The sequence below is a fragment of the Aethalodelphis obliquidens genome, unplaced genomic scaffold (genome assembly GCF_003676395.1).
Source record: "Aethalodelphis obliquidens isolate GAN/ISIS:26980383/991018 unplaced genomic scaffold, ASM367639v1 scaffold3, whole genome shotgun sequence".
In the NCBI taxonomy this organism is placed as follows: domain Eukaryota; kingdom Metazoa; phylum Chordata; class Mammalia; order Artiodactyla; family Delphinidae; genus Aethalodelphis; species Aethalodelphis obliquidens.
In genome coordinates, this window is record NW_020837947.1 from 9437484 (window position 1) to 9462005 (window position 24522).

General features: G+C 48.1%; 1 protein-coding gene across 2 annotated transcripts in view; it reads right to left on the minus strand.

The window, feature by feature from the left end:
* Window positions 1-24522, minus strand: part of ZDHHC14 (zDHHC palmitoyltransferase 14) — a 274178-nt gene that overhangs the window by 6901 nt on the left and 242755 nt on the right. For both annotated transcript variants that reach the window (XM_027082560.1, XM_027082569.1), the window contains exons 6-8: window positions 14800-14902; window positions 13408-13517; window positions 8487-8589 (exon numbers count right to left, since the gene is read on the minus strand). In XM_027082560.1, the coding sequence (XP_026938361.1) occupies window positions 8487-8589; window positions 13408-13517; window positions 14800-14902 (316 nt within the window). The remainder of the gene's footprint in view (window positions 1-8486; window positions 8590-13407; window positions 13518-14799; window positions 14903-24522) is intronic.

Sequence of the window (24522 nt, forward strand, 5' to 3'; positions counted from 1 at the left end):
CCCCCCCCCCCCCCCCCCCCACTTTTCTCTTTGACCTTTTTACGCCACCAACCCGCCTTCCTGGCTGTTCATTCAAGGACTCATATCTTCAACCAGTAGAGGGAGACATCACTGCTCACTTTTTTTCTCTCACAACTTGGAACAGGGCTTATATTCCAGCACTAACACCAAGAAGCCATGAGGTATATTTCAATGTATCTAACCAGTTATATAATCTTAAAGAGAAACAAGCAAGCAGCCAGAGATTGGACAGTGACAGTCCATCACTATGAAGAGGAAATTGAGAAACTCACTGTTTTCATTCCAAAACAACACTTTAACGGTTCATATTTATCAAATATTAGATTGAACCAAATGAAATTGTCATTTTTTAGGTCAAAAGTCATCCAAGTGCTGACTACTAATAGAACAGAAACATGACTGCATTTAAGAATGTCTATGGACAGACCCTTCTGTTGGCAGCATAAAACTAATACTGTCTGGAGTGCTGGAGCATTTGCTGTGGTTGCAGTAAGTCACTGACAGCTGGCTGACTTACTGCCCAAATGAAGCACTGGCGTTTAACTTGCAAAGAAGCTTATGGTTTCAGATGTTTGGATGTCACACACATTATCACTTAATGTTACAGTTTAAAAATACCATAGAGATAAGTTAGTTTTGTTTCTGCAGGTTTTCAAATAAAATTGCTCATGGTGGAATGCATTTTATTTTACTCTAGCTGACTTCTTGTTTGAAATAATCCTAGCATACAGATTAAAGGCTGCCAAAACCAAAGCTAGGTGTTTTCTAGATGGTCTTATATACAAACTAAGAATACGTAAAATTATTTACTTCTTTTGCTCCAATTCTTTCAAAAGTATTAGCATTGGGCATCAGTTATTTCTGCTTGGCTGTGAAGCTATGTTCTGGGGTCTTATGAATGCTCATTTACTTTAATAAAAACACTATAAATTTCTAAAATCCACCTAAAATATAGGTTAGGAGGAGTGCTTCCTCTTTATTCTTTTTTAAAACATTATCATTTAAGTTTGCTCAAGTTATTTTTTCTATTATATTTGATTTTTCAGACTATGCATGAAGAGTCCTTCTGTGAAACTAGTTTAATAAATCATGCAACTGCTAGGTTTAATCTTGTTTTGATATTGGATTAAGAGGATTTAAAATGAGGTTAAGTAAATATAGCAAATGATTAAAAAAAATCCAACAATTATGTACTATGTTAGGGTTAGGGTTAGGGTTAGACTATCTTTGTGTTTAGCAAGTGACCCCAAAGGATCACAAGTGCCGGCTTTAAACAAACTATGATCCTGATGTCATACAGAACTTAAATTATTTGACCATCAAATGAGATATGCACACTAAAAAGTGGACCATACCTGAATGTCATGACTGTGCATAGACACATTGTCATGGAAAGACCTTCAGTATAAGGTAATAATAAAAGCCAATAATGAGGAAAATAGGAATAACTAAAACATGGTCTTCAGTTGACACTGGGGTTATGTGCACAAAATTCCAGTGTGGATCCTCAGAATTTCATGGGTGTTCAGATGACAAGGGCTATACTGGGGTCACATGCACTATTTAAATACCTTAGATGTCACTTCATTACTTCTCTAACGTTTTCTTTCTTGGGAATCTGTAGTAGAGGGAAGATCACTTAGTTACTAAATAACCATCCCCATCCCCCAATTATGTGAGCTGGTAAGTTAACAGTGAATTTTCCCATTTTTCAGATAATAAGACCTCTATGGGTACTTTGCTGCCAGCTATCTATCAATATTTACATAATTTTTCTGCCCTGCAATTATCAGTATGTTTATCTAAGGCTAAAGCCTTTACTTTTATTTCTAAAATAGTACAATTTCCCTAGGAACACTTTTCCTATCATTCAGGAAACGCCTTTCTGATCTAGACTTTAATAATAAAATAATAGGCAAAAATTTGGCCCAAGATACCTAGAATCTCTTTCCCTCCAGCCTTTCCTTTCTCTGCAAATGAACATGCCAAGTCTGGTGCTAAATATAAAGTCTCCAAATGCTCCTCCTTTGAGGTGAGCACTAGAAACACTTCTAGGTCAGAGGAATCATGTTCCACGGCTAAGTCAGTATTTACTGCTAGTAGAGCGGGTAGCAAAAATGGGGGAATACGGCAATGTTGGCTGCAAAATGCCCTTTAATCACAGAGATAAGGCTTCTATTCCCAGGAATGGTGGATAACCTACACTGGACTAGTACTGCCTCTGTGTACAAGGAAGTATATAAAACTGGCCAAAATACGTGAAGCAAACAGTTTCCAATAGTGCACAACAGACAATGCAAGGCTGCAGTCCCCGAGAGGAGGGAAACTCACAGGTGAGCCCCACAGTCAACCAGCCCTTTCCTTGGGAAGAATTTCCCAACCATGGTATAGGCTGAACAGAGCAGAGAAGTTCTTCTGAGTAGAGAAAGCAGAGATCAGAGGGTAAGGAAGCTTGAGTGGCTGGATCTGTATGGCAGGGCATTGCAGAAGACGATGCTGTGCAGAGAAGGGGGCCAGAAATGCTAGTAGGGGTTTCCCACACAAGTCTGTAGCTGTGCTGTGTATGTGCAGGAAGAGTCCTTCCCCCTTCACCCCCCAACTCCCCCAACCCAGGCTTATGAGACAACAGCTATAACGGGGCTGAGAGAGGCATAGAGATACTAGAAGTTGAGAAAAGTAGTGCTGGGGGACATTGATCTCATTAACACCCCCAATACCTTGTTAACATGCCTGGCATCCAGCTATCACATTAGGAAGGCTATACCTTAGGAGTAAGAATCATGCCCTAAACTAAGACCCTAGACCGGCCCTAACAATGGCTAAATCAAACCCTGACAAGATCTTTGAGGGAGACAGAATTTGGAGGTTGAGCTCCTTCAAATTAGAGGGGCATGAGAAACATCTTGGACTTTCCATAAATCTGTACTAACAAAATATAATACAAGCCTACACAAGTTCAAGATGATTAGCCACTAATTGAACTGCCTGCTAAAACAAGGATCAACACTTCAGAAGATAACAAAATCCAGTCTCTACAAATATATTACCCAAAATATATCCAATAAAATATCAATATACATACAAATAAATAGAAAAATGTAACCTAGAGTTAAGAAAAAAAGTGGTGAAAAGGCACCAAACCCAAGACAGCCCAAATATGCTTAGCAGATAAAGACTTTAAGCAACATAATAATGTTCAAATATTATACAAAAATATGGCTTCAATGAGTAAATAGATAGGGAATCTCAGTAGAGAAATGAAACTCAGCAGATAAACTAAATGAACCAAATGAAAATTGTAGAACTAAAAAGTATAACAACCAAAGTGAAAAATTCTCTGGATTCATTTAACAGTAGATTGGAGAGGGCAGAAGAAAGAATCAGTGAACATGAAGACAGATCAGAAGAAATTATCCAATTTCTGGGCCTAGAGTCTGTTATACAGAGTGAAGTAAGTCAGAAGGAGGAAAACAAATACTACATGCTAACACATATATATGGAATCTAAAAAAAAAAAAAGGTTCTGATGAACCTAGGGGCAGGAAGGAATAAAGACACAGATGTAGAGAATGGACTTGAGGACATGGGGAGGGGGAAGGGTAAGCTGGGACGAAGTGAGAGAGTAACACTGACATATACACTACCAAGTGTAAAATAGATAGCTAGTGGGAAGCAGCTGCAAAGCACAGGCAGCTCGGTGTTTTGTGACCACCTAGAGGGCTGGGATAGGGAGGGTGGGAGGGAGACGCAAGAGGGAGGAGATATGGGGCTATACGTAAGCATATAGCTGATTTACTTTGTTATACAGCAGAAACTAACACACCATTGTAAAGCAATTATACTCCAATAAAAAATGTTTAAAAAAAAAGAAATCATCCAATTTGAAGAGCTGAGAAAGAAAGTTTGAAGAAAAATGCACAGAGCCTCAGGGACTTACCCTCTGGGGCAATATCAAATGGTTTAACATATGAGTAATTGGAGTCCCAGGAGGAGAGAAAATGAGATGAGGCCCCCCCCAAAAAATTGAAGACATAATAGCCAAAATGTCCCAATTTGATGAAAAATGATAACTTGCAGATCCAAGAAACTGAGTGAACTCTGAGGAGTTTAATAGTGGAGATCACCCTTGGACTAGGTCAATAATTACTTGGGTACTGATGTTTCCACCTGGACAAACCTTTAACACAGACTAAAGTGCTGCAAAATGGTTTGGGCTTAGGGGAAGCAAGTGAAGAGAAAAAAAGAAGAGTTAATGTGTCATTGGTTAACACTGTCATTTGTAACAGAGCAGAAACTGAAGTTTCATAGATATTTGCTTGGTCCAATTGTAGGTTAGATTATGGAGTGGTTACATTCAGTTCCACAGCTGGTTTTGTGACTGACCACAGCAGCTTAATCATCGTTCTGCATGGAAGCCCTGGGTGATGTGATTTCACAGCCCTGGGAGGAGACTTCATGCCGCTCTGCTCCATAAGACCTTCCCACCTGGGAAACTTTTGGTATATGGTTAAAGAAGAGCACTTTCCTTAGAGTCAGACTGCTAAGGATGAAAACTCAGCCCAGCCACTGGTTAGCTATGTCACAAACTTAGCATCCCTGAATCTCAGTCTCCTCAAAGGGGCAATTAGAATACCCACATCAGGTGGTTCTGTGAGGATGAAATGAGATGATAATGTAGCCCAGTGCCTGGCACATAGTCAATTTCTCTCTCTTTCTCATTTAACCAACACTCACCGAGACCAACTACCATAGGAACTAGCCTAGACAATGGGGATATAGTGCTGAACAAACAGCATTAAACATTCAGTTATTATTTTATTATTGCCTGAAATGTTTTTAATAGAGGGTAAAAACTTTCATTCACAATTAAAATTCATATATCCTGAAATTCGGCTTAAATTCCCTTTAACGTATGGATGATTGATAACAGATCTTTTGCAAAGAGCAGATTTTGACAGGAGAGACAGGGTGAGGATAACGGGCTGTGGCGACTGAAAGCATATGGGAGGGAGTCACTCTACACACAGCATTCACGGCTACAGCGCAGCAAAGTGTAGGGTTGACAGCAGGGACTGTTGGGGTCGAAGTGTGAAGTTGGAATTGGCCAAATTTACTGAAGTTCTCTGTGCCTGTTTTATTCATTCTGTAAAATGGGGATAAAATTAGTAGCATCCTCACAGGGTCAGCGTGCGTTATCCATGTGACAGCATTGGAAGGGCATGTGGTATGCTACGTGCTGGTAAGCTGTGGGATCTGGTAAACACTACGCAGTGGGAGCATGAATGAACTGGAGAGAGGGGCTGGGGCGGAGACACATCTGGCTTCACAGTCTGCTTAGTGCCAGCCCTGCCCGTGCAGGACTGTCTCCTCCCCCTGCACTCCTGTTAATATTGTATTTATACCACCGAAGCCATAACGAACAACGGAAACAATGGAAAGGCTCACGCTCTAGTGCCTGAATGGCCATAAATGCACAGTAGAATGGACCATTATCTGACACAGTGATGTTGCCCTGCTGACAAGGCCGGTGGCCTGGATGACAGGCTCTGAGTTGGAAGGAACCCTGAGGGTCAATGTCCAGCCCTCCCGCCAGTGCTGACTCCTCTGTGGCCACGTTGCTGGGGGTGCCACCTCCCCCAGCCTGAACACCTCTGTGGCAGGGGCTCCCGTCTGCCATGAGCTCTGGGTGTTGGGCATTCCCCTCTTGGATTGAGTACCATCTGCCTCCCGGGCCCACCTTCCGGTCCCAGTTCTGGCTTGTGGGACCATGAAGAACATATCTCATCTTACTTCCCCAAACAGCTTTCAGCTCCTGCCTCTCCTGAACACGTTCTGACGTACTGGGGGCACTCCCAGCAGTGGGTAGGCGCCTTGGGACCAAAAAGAGTTCCCCCAGCCTTAAGCCCAGTGGAAACCTGGGTTTCCCCTAACACAGGCAGCATGGCAAGACAGGAAGCGCAGGGCGCCGCAGGCAGTTAGCTTTTAAATTGATCTGTCTACAGGCAACTCACTACTTTATAATTGGTAATGATTTCTCTGTAATCACATGTGTGCTGGGGAATTCTTATGAAGTGAGAAAAACCCAACCTACAAATCATTTCTAAGATGTAATGAAATTTTGATGAAAGCTAAATTTAACAGTTAATGAAGTTGACATATTCATGGGTCTCATAGACATTAAACATTTATTAATTTTGATTTTGCTGTTTTCTTTTCATGTTTCAGAGCTCATAATTTTTTTTCAGGACTTAAAATTTTTCATACTCCCCAGAAAAGCACACAGGTGCTTTGCCTGTGGTGTCTAGTGGGTAAAATGACCATGTCCTGTCTCTTGGCCCATGGGTTAATTTGATCCTACCAAGGCCATCACTTCATGAAGCCATGTTGCCATGTCACTGCATCAAAGGGAACTCCTTCCCTCTAGTTCCTAGTTCCACATGCAAGGTGGAGCCTTTTGCAGATGTTGACAAAATTGGAGGAAGACAGGAATGAGGAAAGGAAGACAGGAACAAACTAATATTTATTCAGAACTTCCCTTGAGCAAGCCCCTGTGAGGGGAACTTTCAAATACATTCAGTTGAATGTTTAACCAGCACCTACTATGTGCCAGGCCCTTTGTTATAAAGTGGTGATGGGAGGGAGGTGAACATCATTATCCCCTTCTTCATTTTACAGTTTAGGAACTTAAGACTCTCGGGATGAAGTGACTTGCCAAGGTCACCCAGCCCCCAGTCAGTCACTGCAAGCCCAGGCTCTCTGATCCCACATCCCAGCTCTCTGCCTTTCCCTGCTGTGTTCAGTTGTACTTAAATCTGTCCATTTGCAAAGCTTTTCCTTCCATTGTCTTCCATAATTATCCTGTTCTATTATCCTCACTAGTAGTATCCAATTAGATAAAGAAACTTGACCTGATGGGGGCAGGATTGGCAGGCATGGGTGGAGAGAAAGTTAGCAAAAGATAATAAATGCTGATTTCAAAAAATAATCTTCCAGGGGCTTCCCTGGTGGCGCAGTGGTTGGGAGTCCGCCTGCCCATGCAGGGGACGCGGGTTCGTGCCCCGGTCCGGGAAGATCCCACATGCCGCGGAGCGGCTGGGCCTGTGAGCCATGGCCACTGAGCCTGCGCGTCCGGAGCCTGTGCTCCGCAACGGGAGAGGCCACAACAGTGAGGGGCCCGCGTACCGCAAAAAAAAAAAATCTTCCAGCATGTGGGATGAAGTCAGATTAATATCTCGGATGACAAACAGGAGCACGTCTTACAGTTTTTTTAATGCTCGATCGACTGGATTCTAGGATAACTAATAAAATTGATTCACATCTCCAGTATTTCAAAGTGAATTTCTACCAACCATGTCATTCCTTCCTAAGTACGGCGAAGCAAACCTTCCCCGAGCTTTCTATATAGCAACCTGCAGGGCACCTCCCCCTATCCCCAGGCATCCGAGGGTACCCCATTTCTACATATTGAAATCAGCTTCCCCCTAACTGGTACCTCCTTTTATATCTCCTGTTGGTGATTGTGTATGGTCATCTTGTCACCAAGCTGAAAGGCAGGAGGCATCCCTGGCTCCCTGCTCCCAGATTTCCACATCAGCTCCATCTCCAAGTCCTGGACTGTCAAAGCCTCTTTTCTGAACCCACTCTGCTGTCCTGGCCTGTTTGTCATGGACTCTGTTGTGGGTGATTCAGGTCTATAGAGAGCAAACAGTGGGCCACAAGACTGGGTCCCTTTCAGAAACACTTCTTTAGGGGAATTTGTTCCTGATAAAGAGAGGCCATTGACTTACAGACCACTGAAGAATTTTAAGGCACTGATGGTCGGGGCCAGCCAGACTGTGAGCTCAGGTGCCCATGGAAAGACTCCGTCCCTGCCCCGTCTCCCAGGTGCAGAGTGAAAACAAAGCATCCGTCCCACACCTCCACAGAAGCGTGACCCAGGGACCTCTTTGGAGAGGCACCAGTCAGTTTTTGCTGTCAGTGAATGAACAGCTTGTCTGATTATTTGCACTGAGGTGTGCATGGCTGATCTAAGGTTTTGGCTGAAAGTGGGGAGACCTGGCAGCAGAGTCCGCTGCACATTTAAAGAGGGGCTGAGGGAGCGGGTGCAGACTGAGGCAAAGGGACGGCACGGGACTCGGGGACTCGCCAGACAGCCAGCCCTGCAGCTCTCGCTCACCCCAGACAGCAGCCCGGTTCTGTGTGAGGGGCTTTCCAGAGCAAGCTGCCTCAAGTTGTTTCTGGAAGAGATGTTGTGTAGCTCTCCGACACAACCCCGAACGAACTGACCACCTGTTGGGCGGGGGGCGTAAGCCTTCGGCGGATATCGCCTTAATTTAACGCTTCCTTGCCCTCTCTGAGGCTGCCAGCCCAGGGGTGTCCCGGGAAGCTTTCTAGGTGACTGACTGTTACAGGTCAGTGAACACAGATGTGGGAGAGAAGCCTCTGTGGGGCGCTGCAGGTCCTACCGTATCGCTCTGTGACTGTGTGGCCCCATACGCGGCCATCCCGTTGGAGGGTGCGGCTGGCCGTGGGGTGTCAGGCTGGATGTACCCTCTTCTGTCAATGAGGCTGCAAGAGAAAACAGAACAATGCAGGGGTTAGAGAGCGAATAAAAAGCCCAAAACACCGACAACGCTCTCTTAATTTCCATCTCGAGGGTCCGTTTTCTGTGACGGGCCCCCAAGGCGCTTCAGAATACACCTCTGCTCGCCTTCATGTGTGGTCAGGCTCCAGAGTCTACCACTTCTGCCCTTAGAAACGCCTGGAGCATCTGTTCCCTCCCTGCCACCTGCTGCAGGCCCCGCACTCCCCCCCACCGTCCTGATCACGTCACCCCTCCTGCCTGCACAGCCTCCATCACCTGCCATTGGAGCCCAGACCCCCTTGCTCGGCCTTCAGGCCTCACACAACCTGTCCCCAACCTTCCTCTCCGGCCTCAAATCCACATCTTGTCACACATGGCATTCACAGCTTCATTCCTTCAACAAGCGTGTCTGAGCACCTACTACGCGCCAGTGCCCTGCCCGGGAGCAGAAGCCATGCACCCGCTGTGCGTTCTCTGCTTTGTCGTCTCTGTTTCTGTTCAGGCTGTGGCTTTTAATTGCCCGAAGTCACTTTCCCTTCCCGTCCGCTGTCCATCCTTCTCGGCCTCCAGCCCCTGCTCTTGGCCCTATATCCGCTTTCCTCCCTCATCTGGCTTCTCTCAGCCCTGCCTGTGATCCTCCTGCTGGTACATGCCACTGCTGGCCTGATGTCACAGTGATCTATACGAGTGACTTCTCTGTGGAGCAGCCCTCAGGCCCCCGAGGGCAGGCTTTATCTCGTCTCCCCCACGGCACCTGTCCCGGAGGATCTGGCCCCTCTGGCCCGCCCTCGGAGCGCCGTGGGCGCCGTATCACATCACGCTGGCTCCACGTGTTTCCGTGTGCGCCCGTCACGAAGCGTAAGCACCACGAGGGCAGAAACGGGGTCTTCTTCATCATCATTATCTCCACAGCTGCCCCCCAGCGGGTGCTGAGCAAACGCTTCTGACTGAGCGAGTAAAAACGGGTCCTCGGTTTCCCACCGACAAGTTTCCCGAACAATGTTTCTGTGTTCACTCTATGGCACTGCTGCCCAGGTAGGAGGTGAGGGTGAAGCTTCCTTCGCCATCAAAAGGGTTTTTGCCTATTTCCTCCCTGAGTGAAGACTCCGTGTTGACCCCGGGTCTAAGGACAGAACTGCAAGGGGCAACAGGAGGTTCGGCCACTAAATGGGGCTCCCGCCCTGGCCTCCCGTGGGGTGGGGCTGGGCCTCTGAGGGACGCCCCAAGCACATCCACGTGCCCACATGCTCCTCCTCCTGGGGGCGGGGCCCGGGCGGCTGAAGGCTGTTCCACGTGTCAGCTTGGCTTTCAGAAGATACGGGTTATACTCACAGCTACCACCTCAGGTCTTCCAGTGACAGACTAACAAGCCATTAAAAAATACTTACGAAAGGATCTGGAAGTGGGACTCTGCTTCAGCTTCAGTCAAATCCCCTGAGGTTTAGAAAAAACAAGAGGCTACAAGAACCTCCATCCTCCAAAGGGGAGGTGTTGGATCCCCATGCAGGACCGTCAAAGGGATTCTCAGACCAAGTCTGCGGCCACCTTCAAGGGTGTCAAAGAGCGAAGGAAAGGGCAAAGAAGGATGTCCTGGGGAGAGGGGTCACCCGCTCCTGCCAATGATGAGATCCAGGGGTGGGGCCAGGCTCAGTCCCTGGGAGAGAGCTGGTGTATAGCTGGCTCAAAGGGGCATGCTGGGGGTCAAATTGTTTGCTCCCAAAGGTATGCTGAAATCCCAGCCCTGGTAGGGACGAAGGGGTGGAAAATGTTAACTTACACTGAACTTTGAAGTTCCGGTTCACTGAAATGACACTATTTTGGAGGAAATGAAAGTGCCCCGAGTCTTTTTTTTTTTTCCAGCTGACAGAAGAAATTAAGGGACTTGCAGGGGATTTCATCCAGGAGCAGAAAAAGAACTAGGTCATCAAAAGAGTGGGGACAGCAGGGATTATAGAAAAAGTTGTTCTCGGCCTGCTTCCCATGCGTTCATCCTGTTCAGCCACGCACCCAAGACTGTAACACTCTGCCCCAAGCCTCTTTCTGGCCCTCAGAATGGCCCTCGAGCCCCTCCTAAGCTCACCTCATCTCTTGCCTTGCCCCCCAGGACCCCCCTCACTCCCCCAGTTCCTCCTCTGACAAGCCGGGCTCTCCTCTCACCTCTGGGCCTTTGCACATGCTGTCCCTTCTCTCCTCCCACAATTCCTTTTCCCCAGTTCCTCCTGATCCTTTAGAATGGTTCATACCTTACATCCCCCTCCTCTGGGAAGCCCTGCCAGGTGTCCATGGAACCTGCACCCCGACCCCAGCCCAGCCCCTCCCCCTGTGCAGACCTGCCCTGGACAGACCTGTATTGTTGACGTTCTCTCAGGCGCATCCCTGGACCCCAGCACACAGCACGTGCTCAGTGACAGCGGCCAAGTGAATTCTTACGACTGGCTGACCCACAGCACCAGCCCGTAGGGCCTGACCCTGACCACACCTTGGGACTTTCTGTCTTTCCAATCTTCCATTCCTCCTGCCAGACTCGTTATGAGGACCCCCTCCCAAACCTGGCTGTTCCCACCCTGCTGCCCCCCCAAACTCTGGGGACACTGCAGGGAATGGGACACGGGTCTTTGCCCCCGTGCTCCATGGCTCTCACGGGGAATCTTGAAGACACCCTCTCCCTCCCTCGTGAGTACATCGTCACACTAAGAATGCTTTAGAGGCACCCCAGGCACATGGCGCTGGGCACACAGGTGGTGCTTAGTCCCTGTCTGAGGCGAGGGACACTGCTCATTCTTCAGCCTGTCTGGGATGCCCGTGCAAGGCCCTGGTGCTCTTTTAGTGCACAGGGGTTGGGTGAGGCAGGGCAGAGACAGCAGAGGGCGAGGAAGGTGACAGGAGGGAACAGCGAAGACAGACACCATGCCCCTGCCCACTTCTGCCCAGGCCAGCTCTGGGAACCTGTGGGCAAGCGAGAGAGGGCAGCGCCCCATCTTCCTGCACAAACCCTCGAGTGGTCAAGCTCTTCCGAGGGGAGGGCCGTCCCTGAGAAATGCTCCATCCAGGGGGACTTGGATTTTGGAAAGAATACAGCCTCAGCTTAGCCAAACCAGCAAATTTAATCCAGTTGTGGAAGAAATAATTTCGCCATGATAAGACTTGATCTATAAACAACACAGAATGGCGCCAAATGCAAATCAAAGACTTGGGAACGGGAAAAGAGATTCGGGCAAAACGTGAGACTTCTATATTCCTTTCCTAGATTCAGGTGTCTATTTCAGAGACGGGGTAAGATGCTCGTTCATGTCTCTTTTGCCTCTTCTACTCTGTGCTTCATGGCCTGTCCCCACTATCCACACACACCATAATAAATAAACACACACCAGGAGGAAACACAAAGCTAAACTGTGAAAAAACAAGCATTTCCAGAGGGTTTTTCTGGCCTAAAGAGCCCCAAGAGGGACTCCTGGGTGCGTCTGGAGCTCTCTTGGGGGAGGGGCACCCTCCAGGCATGACGGACGCCCTGGCCTGAGGCAGCCCTTCCGTCCAGAGCCCTTGGCTGTCGCTTCCTGCTGTCCCTCCTCAGAGGAGGCCTGGGAGGGGCAGGTCAGGGGCCCCCGAGGGCCCCAAATTCAGGACGAGTGGCACACTGGGCTCCCAACTTTCTAGACCCAAACTGGAAAATGATCAATTTCTAATTACCCAATGGCACCAGGAACTATAATCCAGTACCAATTAATAAATGGCCTTGGAATATGTGTTTGCTATTTTGGGGGGCGGGGTGGGGGAGGGAATCACTCTTCCTTCCCTAATGAAGCTTCACTGAGGCTGACGATCAAACCCAGTTTGTGTTCCATGAGCACAAGTCAGTGATGACTGACCGTGCAGCTCTAAGTGCACAGCGGGGCTGCTGCGGACACGAGCCAGTAGCTTTTGTGGTTTCTCTCCATGTACACAGTTAGAGGCCAAAAGCAAGGAAGGCTTGGAAACTCATTCTAGAAACCTGGAAAACTTGCTTAGCAAATAATGTTTGATTTGGCTAATCTGTTGGAAATATTCTACAAGAGCGTAACTCATGAATAATCAAGACTAGGAGGCAGCTTCTACCATTGACACACACAGGTTCTGACGTCAGACGCCTGGGTTTGTGTCCTGACCAGGCAGCCTTTACCAACTGTGTGATCTTGAGCACGTTATTTAACCTCTCTGTGCCTTGGTTTCCTCTTCCATATAATGGGATATAATAGTACCGACCTCATAGGTACAGAGTGAGGTTTTAAAAGTTAATCCACGTAAAGCACTTAAAACAGAGCCTAACACTATCCAGTAAATGTCAGCCACGGCCATTATTAACAGGACTGCTGTCTTACTTATCATCACCACAATCTCCACTGCTTCAGCCCACACGGATCTCTCCCTCTGAACTATTTTAGCATTTCTATTCTGCACAACTCAGCTCTTAGCACTTATGTCTACAGGCTTTCTAATTGCTTCCTACCTTGTGTCCTGCTCCCTCATGACAGCTGGATGTTCATCATCTAATGATTCATGGGGTCACCTGACTCAGTGTCCCTGTTTTGATCCTGAGGGGATTTTCCCCAAACTTGACACAAATTCAGTAGAAAGTTATGCCAAGCATAACACAAGCCAGATCTCTACATCGTTAAGGCCACGTCTCCGCAGCACAGAGCGGCGTGCTGACCTGGCTGGCGGTCATTGCCGCCGGCCAGGTCACTGCTGCCCGAGGCCTGCGCTAACACATTAGGGTGTGTGCTTCCCCAGGTCTGTTATCGGGCATCGTGCCATCTGAATCTTACCTTGGAGAAATGGGCCCACACAGGGCAACACAGCAATTTGTAAAGATATTTCCGTAGCTGTAGGGGTTGTAATTCTCTTTACCTCTTTTATTTGACCAAGATCCTTTAATCTGAAAGAAAAGGATAGTCAATGACACAGTATCCATCACGCCAATGTCACAGTTCGGGCCGATCAGAAGAAGCCTGTAAAGAATGCAATGATCTTTACTCATTTCTTCAGCAGAAGAAACGGAGGTACTTTTCTCAAGGAAAACTGGCATTAACCCCAAACTTGGAAATATCCCCAAACAGCAGGTGAGACTGGGGAGAAACAACACTCTCTGGGGAAAATAATCTCTTATTTCTACTACATGGTACTTAAAAGGCAGCTCGCATGAGCCAGTGGAGATTCCTTGATGCTACATTTAGTGTGTTAAATAGTCATGAAATGAATGGTAGCGGAGAGGAGTACCACACCTCCCCTAATGGCCCATTTTTTTAAAAAAGATTTTTTGATGTGGACTATTTTTTTTTTTTAGTCTTTATTGAATTTGTTACAGCACTGCTTCTGCTTTATATTTTGTTTTTTTTTGGCCACGAGGCACGTGGGATCTTAGCTCCCCGACCAGGGATTGATCACGCACCCCTTGCATTGGAAGGTGAAGCCTTACCTATTGGACTGCCAGGGAAGTCCTTAATTGCGCATTTATGGCCTGAATTCAGCCTCACCACATTGCAGAATAATTCTGCAGGGTATTTCTAGTGTTCTCAGTTAGCATATACACATAGCTGTCTTAATATTCTCGGAACTCATCTATCTCATCAGCACTGGTTTTTCTCAAGGCTCGGAGGCAACCTAATTCTGAGACATTTAATTCATGTACTGATAGAGGCTTCTGTCAGAATCCAAATATTCAGAGCAAAAAGGACCAGGCTCACGAAGAAACATTTTCCAGCATTACGTTTTCTGGTTTTGTATTTCCTCTCCATCTGCATTAAGTACAGGCAGATAATCCTGGATAAAAAGTTAAACTTTGGGTCAGTGCGATTGCCTCCCCAAATGAAATGGAGCCGTTATCTGAGAGAGGCCAGCCTGTGAGGTCTCTCTTCATCGGGGCAGGGTGACAAGTTGCTGATAGAATTATTGCAAAGGAATAGAACAGAATCCCTCCTCGGGCCTTGGAATTGGGGGGTCACTCGGCCGATCTTAGTCTCTAAGTGACGTGGTCAGAGAGCAGGACAGTTCGGAGATTCGCAATAGAGAAATTGGAGACTGATGTCGGAAAATGCTTCCCGTGCAGGCTCTTTGCTCCCAGGGGCTCCCATCTGGAAAGGGAGGCCGGGCCTCTCACCTCTTCTTTCTCTATTTCCCACGAAAGAACATGCCCGCGTCCCACCCCACCAGGAACTTACGTCTTCATTTGTGGTCTGGTTGGAGCTGATCAGGTACGTGTGGAAACCCGAGAGCCCCACGATGGACCAGACGGAGAAGAAGCAGACCACGGCCTCCAGCACGGTACCCGGAGTCAAGGAGGTGAACCAGTAGGACCGTGACGTTCTTAGGGCCCCAGGGAGCTGGATGACTGAGATTTGGACAGAAACCGCCCCCAGGCCCTCACTCAGGCCCTTGCGTCCACCTAGCCTGGCATCAGTGGTCTTGTAGCCAAAGGAGACCCTCAGGGGCAGGCACGAGGCCACATTCTCCTTCATGGCACAGCGTTTGTGCTCAGTTAAGTGATCGGTGGGCTCCCTGAACAGGTCTCGTTCCTTTCTCATGGCTGACAGTTCCTCTGACTGCCCTTCCCACCCGACCTTGGCCCTTTCCTCGTGACTCGCTGTGTAGCCAAAGGCGGCGGCAGCAAAACCAGGAAGCATGCTGGCTGGAGCTGGCAGCGGCCCAGGCTTTTGATGAATGGACACAATACTGCACATCACTTCAATCACAGGCTCTACCTTTGGCTTCTGAAAGCTGGGACTGTAGCACTGACAGGTTTCCCTCTCGACCTGATTTGAGGCTGTGACAGTCATTTGCAGGGCTGACCTCGGGCGGCTGAGACCAGGCGGGGTTTATCTTCCTGGCTTTCTCTGTCCCTGGATGGCCCTTCCACCCCCTGGCTGCCTGCCCCCGCTGTGGATGGGCTTCTGACCCGGTGGGGCCATTTCTCGGTGTGGCATCAGGGTGAGCGGTAGTTTTTCTTAGGGGACATTTCCCAGCCCCTCAGCCCACCCCGACACATATGGCTGTCCTCAGCTATTGACAGGCAACTAGAAAACCTGGCTCCACACCAGACTGTGAGGGATGGGGAGTCTCGAGTTCCACAAGATGCACTAAAACCAAAGGAGAAAAAGCCTGGCATTCTTCAACAGACGAGACAAATCAGCCAGGAGTGTGGCAATTTGAAAAGACTAGAGAATATTCCTGTCCCACAAATACTTATAAAATTCTATTTACAAGATAAAGATGTTTCTCAGGAAAAAATAATTCATCATAGGTCTGGGAGTTTAAATACCCATCATGCAGCCTCCATTGATAAATTACAGGCCAGAGAAAGTAAATACTCATGCTTTCCTAATGCTTCCAGGGATGGAAGCCATAGATCATGCTGTAATACATCACCATTGATTTTTTTTTCAGGACTGGATATCATTTATCTTCAGAGCAGAGAAATGAATGTATCATCCGGTGCAGCACCGTCCTCTGCCACGTCATGATTAACAAATGCCACTGTCCGGCATGTGGGGCTGCATACAAAACAGGGGGAACGAATGCACTTCCTGCTTGTTCACTGACTTTCAGCTTCGGGGTACACCACTGGGTCTGCTCTTGGAAAAGTGGAAAAATGCTGTATTTTTCTTTCTAAGGTTTAAATTTCTAGAAACTGCAAGGCCTCAGAAAAGCCCCACCCAGAAATTAAAAGGACATCTCAAGAGGAGGACGCCCAGCTGGCCAAGGTGAAGACAGCGCAGAGCAGCGGGATCTTGCGGATCCAACACAGGGTGCCCCTGGGGGGTGGGAGTGCTGCCCGGTCCTCTCGGAGGAAAGAGGTGAACGGGCTGCAGGAGGAGCTGCACCTACCAAGAAAAGGAAGACTAAGGTGGATTCTGGAAAAGGGGATAAGTACGGAGGGGTGGGGAGGAGACGCAGAGAAGCAGGCCCCTCCTCAGGGCTGCCACCAGCCCTTCTTTTCTGCCAGGGTTACCCAGGGGGACAAACGGTTATGGCAGAGGCCTCGCTGCACATGGGGACACAGGGATGGTGGCCCAGGTAGCAAAGAAGATCTCATTCTCAACCGCCTCCTGACAGGTCGGGGCTCACAGACGCCCCCCCTCCCAGCCTCATCTCCCCACCCAAGAGGACACAGATCGGGGAGCAGCCACGTGGGAGCTCTGCCCGCACTGGCTTGAAAGCAGAGAAGTGGAGCCCAGGGAAAATGACGAGGAAGTAGTGGGAAGCCTGCGTCGGGAGAACCACGTTGTATAAAGGGGGATGACACTGGCAGTGACTTTGCACAGGCTGGAAGGAAAAGACAAGAGGCAGAAAGGTCAAAGAGGAGGTGACAAATGGAATGGAAACAAGGGTAGAAAAGAGAGAATGAAGAACGAACCAAAAGATTTATTTACTGAATAATACACGAAGAGCCCAACTTCGGTCTCGGAAATACTTAGATGTCAACGACAGTTTACAATCCAGGCAGAATGATGGTCATGTCAAAACACATGTAACACCCACACGTGTGAACCAGGTAAAAGCTGGCATGTGAAAGTGGAGGAGGTCACGGCATCTAACGTGCCTACGTCTCCCTTTGCAGCTCCTGTTCCTTTTGCGGCTGCTGTTCCCTTTGTGATGCCACTTACATGATTACCTCCAAAAGGAGGCGTTGTTACCAGTGGATGTGGAGTTTTAAATGTTTATAGCAACCCCCCAAATTCGCAGTGTTCTATATTAATATCTCATGTGCTTGGTAACATTTTATAAATAGCAGAATGCACTTTCACTGTTAGCTCACAGCTGTGTCCAAGTGAGGAATTCAAGGTAGGATGCAAGATGCAGCCCCCTCCGCCTCTCCCCTTACAGCTGCCGCTTCGCCCACAGGACGTCTGAAGGAATAATCATCATCATTCGTAACAATGGCTGGCATCACTGGCTGTGTGTCAGGTCCTGTTCCAAAGGCTTCACGTGTGATGAATTGGGAGATTGGGATTGACATAGATACACTAACATGTATAAAATGGATAACTAGTAAGAACCCGCTGTATAAAAAAATAAAATAAAATTCAAACAAAACAAAACAAGAGCTTCATGTGGATTAATTCACTTAATCCTCAGAGCAACCCAGTGAGAAGTGTGATTCCCACTTAACCGATAGGGAAACCGAGGCAGGAAGCAGTTAAGTAATTTGTTTAAGAAATAGCAGAGCAGGGATTTGAAGCTTGGAAGTCTGGCTCTGCCAGTAGGACAGAAAAGCCATGGGCCGATTCCTTTCTGAATTCTTGCTAAGGGACACGTGGCTCTAGGCTGACCCCAACCTCTGCTGGGGGAGATCGGGACCCTCCTTGTCAGGGTTTCTTGAACCTATCGCACCTTAAGGAGTCCATCCCCCTCAAATTCACTCTCAGACAGAGGTACGAATATCTGAACAACACATCTTCTCACTGACCCGATAGCTTGACGTTGAAATTATCTATGCCATAGTAAGTTAAGAAACATAAATTTCTTTTTTTTTTCATAAATTTCTTTTTAATTTATCAAAACCCACTTACTGATTTTTTTTTTTTTTTTTAAAAAGAGACATGAGTGGAAACAGGCCAACTCCAGTAGGAGCCAATTTAATAAGCAGCTGGATGTTTATTGCATCAGAGATGGGTTCCAAATCACAGCCATTACCACTGCCAGCCTCCATGTCTCCTCCCCAGCCCCCCAAAAAGAAAGGGAGCCCCCTCTGTGGCCAAGAGTATGGCTTTAGATTCCCCACAGCCGCTAGCTCCAAGTGCTGCACACTGAGGTACTCGCTAGATGACTATGGAATTGAAAAAGACTGAAAAATGCCGGCAGGCAGGCGCCCCTCCCTTGGGTTTCCACGCAATCCCACAAGTGCCTGCTCTGTGCCTTTCTAGGCACCTGGCCCGGCACTCCGGACAGCAAACGGTGGGGGAAGGTAAGCTTCCCACCCTCAGGGTACAGGGGTCTGCTTGCCTGTGGGCAGGTAAGCAAGGGGAGACGACCTTGCAGGGACATGGAAATAGTATTGGGCAGAATGGTGAGGGCACCTCAGTATTTGGAGAATCGTAAAAGGTGAGAGGTAAGGAACCAAAGGTTTTTAACCTTATTGGGTTCCTACGCTTTTCTCAGAAAAAATGCACATAAACACATTTTTTTCCTTATAATTTCAGGAGGCTTAAAAACGCCCCTGATGCCTCTGCATGGATACACATGGACCCCAAGTTAAAATGTCCTGATTTATTCTAATCCCTTCATTGTACAAATAGGTAAAATTTTATGTAAAATGAAGGGCTAAGGCCCAGAGTAGTCAAGCCACTTACAAAAACTCACATCGCACATCACGGCAGAACAGAACTGGAACTTGGTCTGCAGACTTCTAGGACAGAAAGAACCCTTCCCATGGCTCCAAGCTACGGAGTGTCACATGACAGGCCTAACTTTGGAGCCTCAAAGCTCACAACAGCAAGGCTGAGGCTGCCCGTGACATGCAACCTTGTCCATCAGTCCCACGGCCTTAAAGCCACCCCTGGGTGAAGAACTTGTCTCTGTTAATATGTCATCACCCATCTCCCCACATTCCAGCAATCAGGCTGGCGACAGGCTTTTTTGCCAAGTGCCAAATCTAGATTACAGTTTATTTTAAAAAGTCTGTATTTCATGTGGGTTTCCTCATCGACCAAAATCCCCGGATTCCAGAATGGCCAGGGAATGCCAGAGTCCAAGGCTCTGCCTCGGGTGCTTCCACTCTGAGCACTGGGCGTATGTGGCCAGGGTGCCGGTCACACCGCACGGTGCTGAGGGGCCTTTCTCTGTGGGCACCAGCCAGGCACCCCTGGGTCCTCCTGCATCTTATTCTGCTTTAGGTCTCTGTCTGGGGTTCTGACATTGAAAATATAAGAAACAGATGTTGTTGGTAATCATCTCTTTCTTTCTTTCTTTTTTTTCCCCCTAAAAGTTACAGTAAGATAGGCAATGCTCACTTACAGGAAGAGCTTTGATGGAAGGGCAGATCTCAGTGATAGACCCTTTGTCCTCTAGATTGAGGGTCTAAATCAGCATTTAATCCTTTTAGATATTTAGGTTCAGGAACTTGTCAGTATATTTTCCTCATCATTAGATGACCCTATAATCCTTAGATGGAGATAAGAAACTACAGCTTGTGCCCCTGTCATTACAGGGCCCACCACTGTGTCTGGGGTGGAGGCTGCTGACTTCCCGACGACTTACATGACAACACACTTTGAAAATCAAGTTTCTGGGACCTTTCAGACTGGATCATGGGACCATCATCCTTCAGTCTCTCAAATCCTTTCTCCTAAATGCTTATGTACCGGGAGATAGAGGTGTGTAGTTGTCCCAAATTAAACCTATGAAGTCACTAGAACTCCAATCAAAATTCCAGTTGGAATTTTTAAAATGGAATTTGACAAAAGAACTCTCAAATTCATCAGGAAGAGGAAATGTATAAGAACAGGTGAGGAATTTTGAAAAACAACATCAGGGAGGTGGGAGCAGGAGAAGACTTTTCTCGTAAACAAAACAAGGTGAGAACAGTCTAAACAGGCCGTGGGCATGTGGGGGTAAAGAAGGCATTTCAAATTAGTGGTGAAGGAATAGACCGGTGGTTCTCAAAGTGTGGCCTGTGGAACCTTAGGGTCCCCAAGATCCTTTCAGGGTATCCTCCAGGTCAGAACTATTTTCCTATCATCACCAAAACATTATTTCCCAGCTTCACTCTCATCCTACCACGTGGTGGCTTCTCCTGGAGGCTGTGTGATGCAAGATGATGTCCTCATTCACTCTTATGCATTCTTGTGTTTTAAACATTTCTCAGTTTTAATTTTAAACGCGGTATATAGAAATAGATATAATCTACATGAACAGAGGCTCTCTGGGGTCCTCAATAATTTTTGTTTGTTTGTTTGTTTGTTTGTTTTTGCAGTACGTGGGCCTCTCACTGTTGTGGCCTCTCCCGTTGCGGAGCACAGGCCCCAGACGCGCAGGCTCAGCGGCCATGGCTCACGGGCCCAGCCGCTCCGCGGCATGTGGGATCCTCCCGGGACGGGGCACGAACCCGCGTCCCCTGCATCGGCAGGCGGACTCCCAACCACTGCGCCACCAGGGAAGCCCCTCAATAATTTTTAAGACTGCAGAAGAGTTCTGAGACCAAAAAGTTTGAGAACTGCCAGAATAGATTAGTAAGTGGTATTGGGACACTTCACTCAACATTCGGGAAAAATGAAGTTAGAACTTTAGCTCACAAGCCACACACACAATTCTACTACAGATCAATTACTGCGCCAAACTTAAAAAACAACACAGAAAGGTATTAGAAGAAAATAAAGGAAATACTGGCATCATTTTGCGGTGAGGATGTAAGGCACAAAACCTAGGGGCCATGTAGGATGAGATTTACAGATTGAATTTGTTAATAAATTACACTTTTTTGTATAAAAAGGTCAAGTTAAAAGGTAAGTGATAGGTTGGGAGAAAAATATTGGAAAAAGATAGTTATAAGATTATTATTAAGACTATATAAAGAACATGTTAATAGGAAAAGAAGAAACAGCCCAATTGAAAAATGGACAAAGAGTTTGAACTGGCACATTGAGGTGAGAAAAAAAAAAGGCTAACAGTCACGAAAATACGTGCAAGCTGAATATTGTCCAGAAAATGGAAATTAAAACCGATTTTTTTCTCCCCATCAAATCAGCAAAAATCACAGCACTGACAACTCCAGTGTGGGTGAAGGTGGGGAGAAATGGAGCATGAATTGGTATAATATCTTTAGGGGACAATATGGTACATTATATTTAAAGTACACTTAGCTTTTAACTCAGTGACTCCACATCTAGTTGTCAATCCTAGAGAAACGCTTACACTTGTACACAAAGAGATACATACAAGAAAGTCCACTACCTCAGTTTCTGAGCAGTAATAAAAGAAGTCTAAATACTCATCACTAGAAGAAGACACTATGGTTCATCTATACTCTGGAATTCTATAAAACAGTTGAAAAGAGGATGGTGTACATCTATGTGTTGACATGGAAACGTCTTCAGGAAATATCTAAAAATCAAATTGTAGAACAATCCAAAGAGCATGTATGATCCCTTTAGGTAAAGCAGTCCCCCCAACTGTACATGTGTGTGTGTGTGCATGCACACATGTATGTATTTAAACTCTGAGAGGATCACCTGTAAAGACCCACAAAACCCGACAAGAACTCCTACAGAATGATGACGAGTCAAGAGCAGCGCTTCCTTTTTACCCTGACGTTTCTATTTGAAATTTGTTACCGTGAGAATACGCTCTTGTATCACTTGGGTGATTTTAAAAACCAAAAACCTCCTCTCCCACTCTGTGATCTTCTGAGATCTAATCTATGCTTATTCTTCACAGAACTCCCGCAATCCACCTGGCCGGGGGCAGCGGGGAAGACTCTCGATTCCCTGGGTGGAGGGGCTGGGTTCTAGCTCTGGAAACGTCAGTGCGTCACCGAGCATGAATCGGGGTCACTTAACCTCTCGGTGAGGTCCTGCTGTGAGACCTCGGGCACTTGTCCCACCTGTTTCCCGGGGGCTCCCTGAGCACCAGCAGACACCAGGATGGACAGGCCCTGAGAGCTGGGCTAGTGAAGGCCTGTCCTGCCCCCATGGATTTTCCATCGGCCCCCAGTGTCCCCTTTCTGACAGCACCCAGGCTGACTCCAAGCCTTCTACCAAATTCCACTAAAACAGAACGATGCCCATGAGGCTGGGGGCGCCTGTCGACAGTGCCTTGAAATAAGCGCACACTGGGGGCAAAAAAGGCGTTCTGCCAAAAGCCTCCACCACGCAGAATCGGTGACCGTCCGAGGTACCCATCGTCCTTCTCGTTTTGGGAGAGCTGAACGATGCCATAATTAGAGATGAGTGTAACCCTTTGAAATGGACGTTAATGCTGCTACACTGAAGTGACCGTTAGTGGGCAGGCGTCCCCTCCCCCTGCTGGCCCTGTTCCTGAAGGGCTTCAGCTCCCTGAACCCCAGAAGTCTGCGAGGTGTGCCCGGCCATGTGGCTTCCCTGACTCTGTGTGACCAGTGACATTTCCTAAGAGGCTGGAACATTTCGCTTCAGGCTCCCGGTTTTTTTTCTGCTTCCATATTTCACGCAATAACCACAGAGGACCCTAAAGACAGTCCAGGCTGACGTGGAGGTTCCATGTGCGACCTCCTAGATTCTGTTTGTACATGTAGCTCAGATCAAGCTCATTTCTCCCCAAACCAATGCGAGCTGTCTCCCTTTTCTGCTGTGCCCCTTTCCCCGGGTCACCTAGGGTTCGGACCCCCCTTCCTCCCCTTCTCCTCCCAGGTCCTATCTGACTGTAGATCTCCCCGCAGATCTGTCCCCTTGTCACCGATTTCAATTTCGGGGTCCTTCCTTTGCAAACATCTCCTCACTACCTCACTCCATCGTGTTCTTTGCTTCAAGGTGAGTATGCTTCAAGGCAAAACAAGAACAAAAAGCAGCTTGATTATGTCATTCGCCTGCCAAAAATCATGGCTGGTTCCCCGGTGTCCGGGGGAAGAAGGCTGCTCGCTCTTTCACTGGTATTCAGTGCTGTTGGGACCTGCTTCCTGGGGGCGATTGGTCGTGACCTCCAGCCCCAGTCAGGGCTCAGCCATCCTAGCACCCTCCTCCATCCCCACCGTGTGTGTGTGTGTGTGTGTGTGTCTGTGTGTGTCTGTGTGTGTGTGTCTGTAAGAGTATCCGGGTGCTGACACCATTAGGGCTCCCGGCGCCCACGCTGCTAACCTTGCCGAGTGAAAGAGTGAACACAAGCCTGGCTCCAGCCCTCCAGACGGCCTGCTCTCCCCTACACACCATACACACCCGCCAGGCTTCTCCCCTCCGTGTCCCTGTTAGAACTCCACCTTTCCAGGCCCTGTGCAAATGCCACCTGCCGCCCGTGGAAGCCTCCTGACTTCCCTGCAGGAGATGCAGCCTCCTTTTGGACCCTACTCCTACCTCCAGTGCATGCTATGGCATTTTTATGTCACTTAAGACTTATTCTGCTTGTAGGAACCAGAGTCAGAGCTCAGATCCTGGCATCCACAGATGCTCGTTGAGAAGAGTGAGTCACCCCGTCCTTCATCGCTCCTCTGGCCTCTGGTTGATGTGCTTTGAAGCTCAAGGCTGACGGATCGTTCTAGACTTTGTAACCCTGGCACGTTTTGGGCCCAGGTGGTGGGCATTCAGTATAATGATTTTGAAGGAAGCAGAGGCTGAGTGGACCTCCTTCGTTGGACCTGCCTGGCTGGGTGGACTGAAGACCCAGTGCCACCCTTTTTGGAGAAGATTCTCCTTTTGTCTCTTTCCCCGGGGAAGGCCAGGGGGGCCTTTGAAAGCCCAGGCAGCTACCCCACTTCTCACTGAACCCCAGAAGCCTGCACCCCGCTGCCTGTGCTTCTCTGATGCAGAGATGAAAGGAAAGAAATGGCCACAGTCACGGGGAGCCAGCCCAGGAAACGGGAGGTGAGAGGGGGCAGGAAGAAGAGGATGGAGGATGGGGCTCCGAGGCTGGACGTGCTCTTGCCAAGGGTGACCCTGGTGGTCGAACGTCCTTCCTCTTCCCCACCACAGCCCGGGAAGGGCCTGCTCAGTGCCCACAAGTGAGCCAGAGCCAGTCGTTCTACTCACAGCCACTTACGACGTTTCCCGCCGCCCCCGCTCGCTCCTTCTCACCTGTGTCTCCTTCCCACCTCCTCCCAGAAAGTCAGTAGAAGGGAAGACATCATAAAGATCAGAGCAGAGGGCTTCCCTGGTGGCGCAGTGGTTGAGGGTCCGCCTGCTGATTCAGGGGACACGGGTTCGTGCCCCGGTCTGGGAAGATCCCACATGCCGCGGAGCGGCTGGGCCCATGAGCCATGGCCG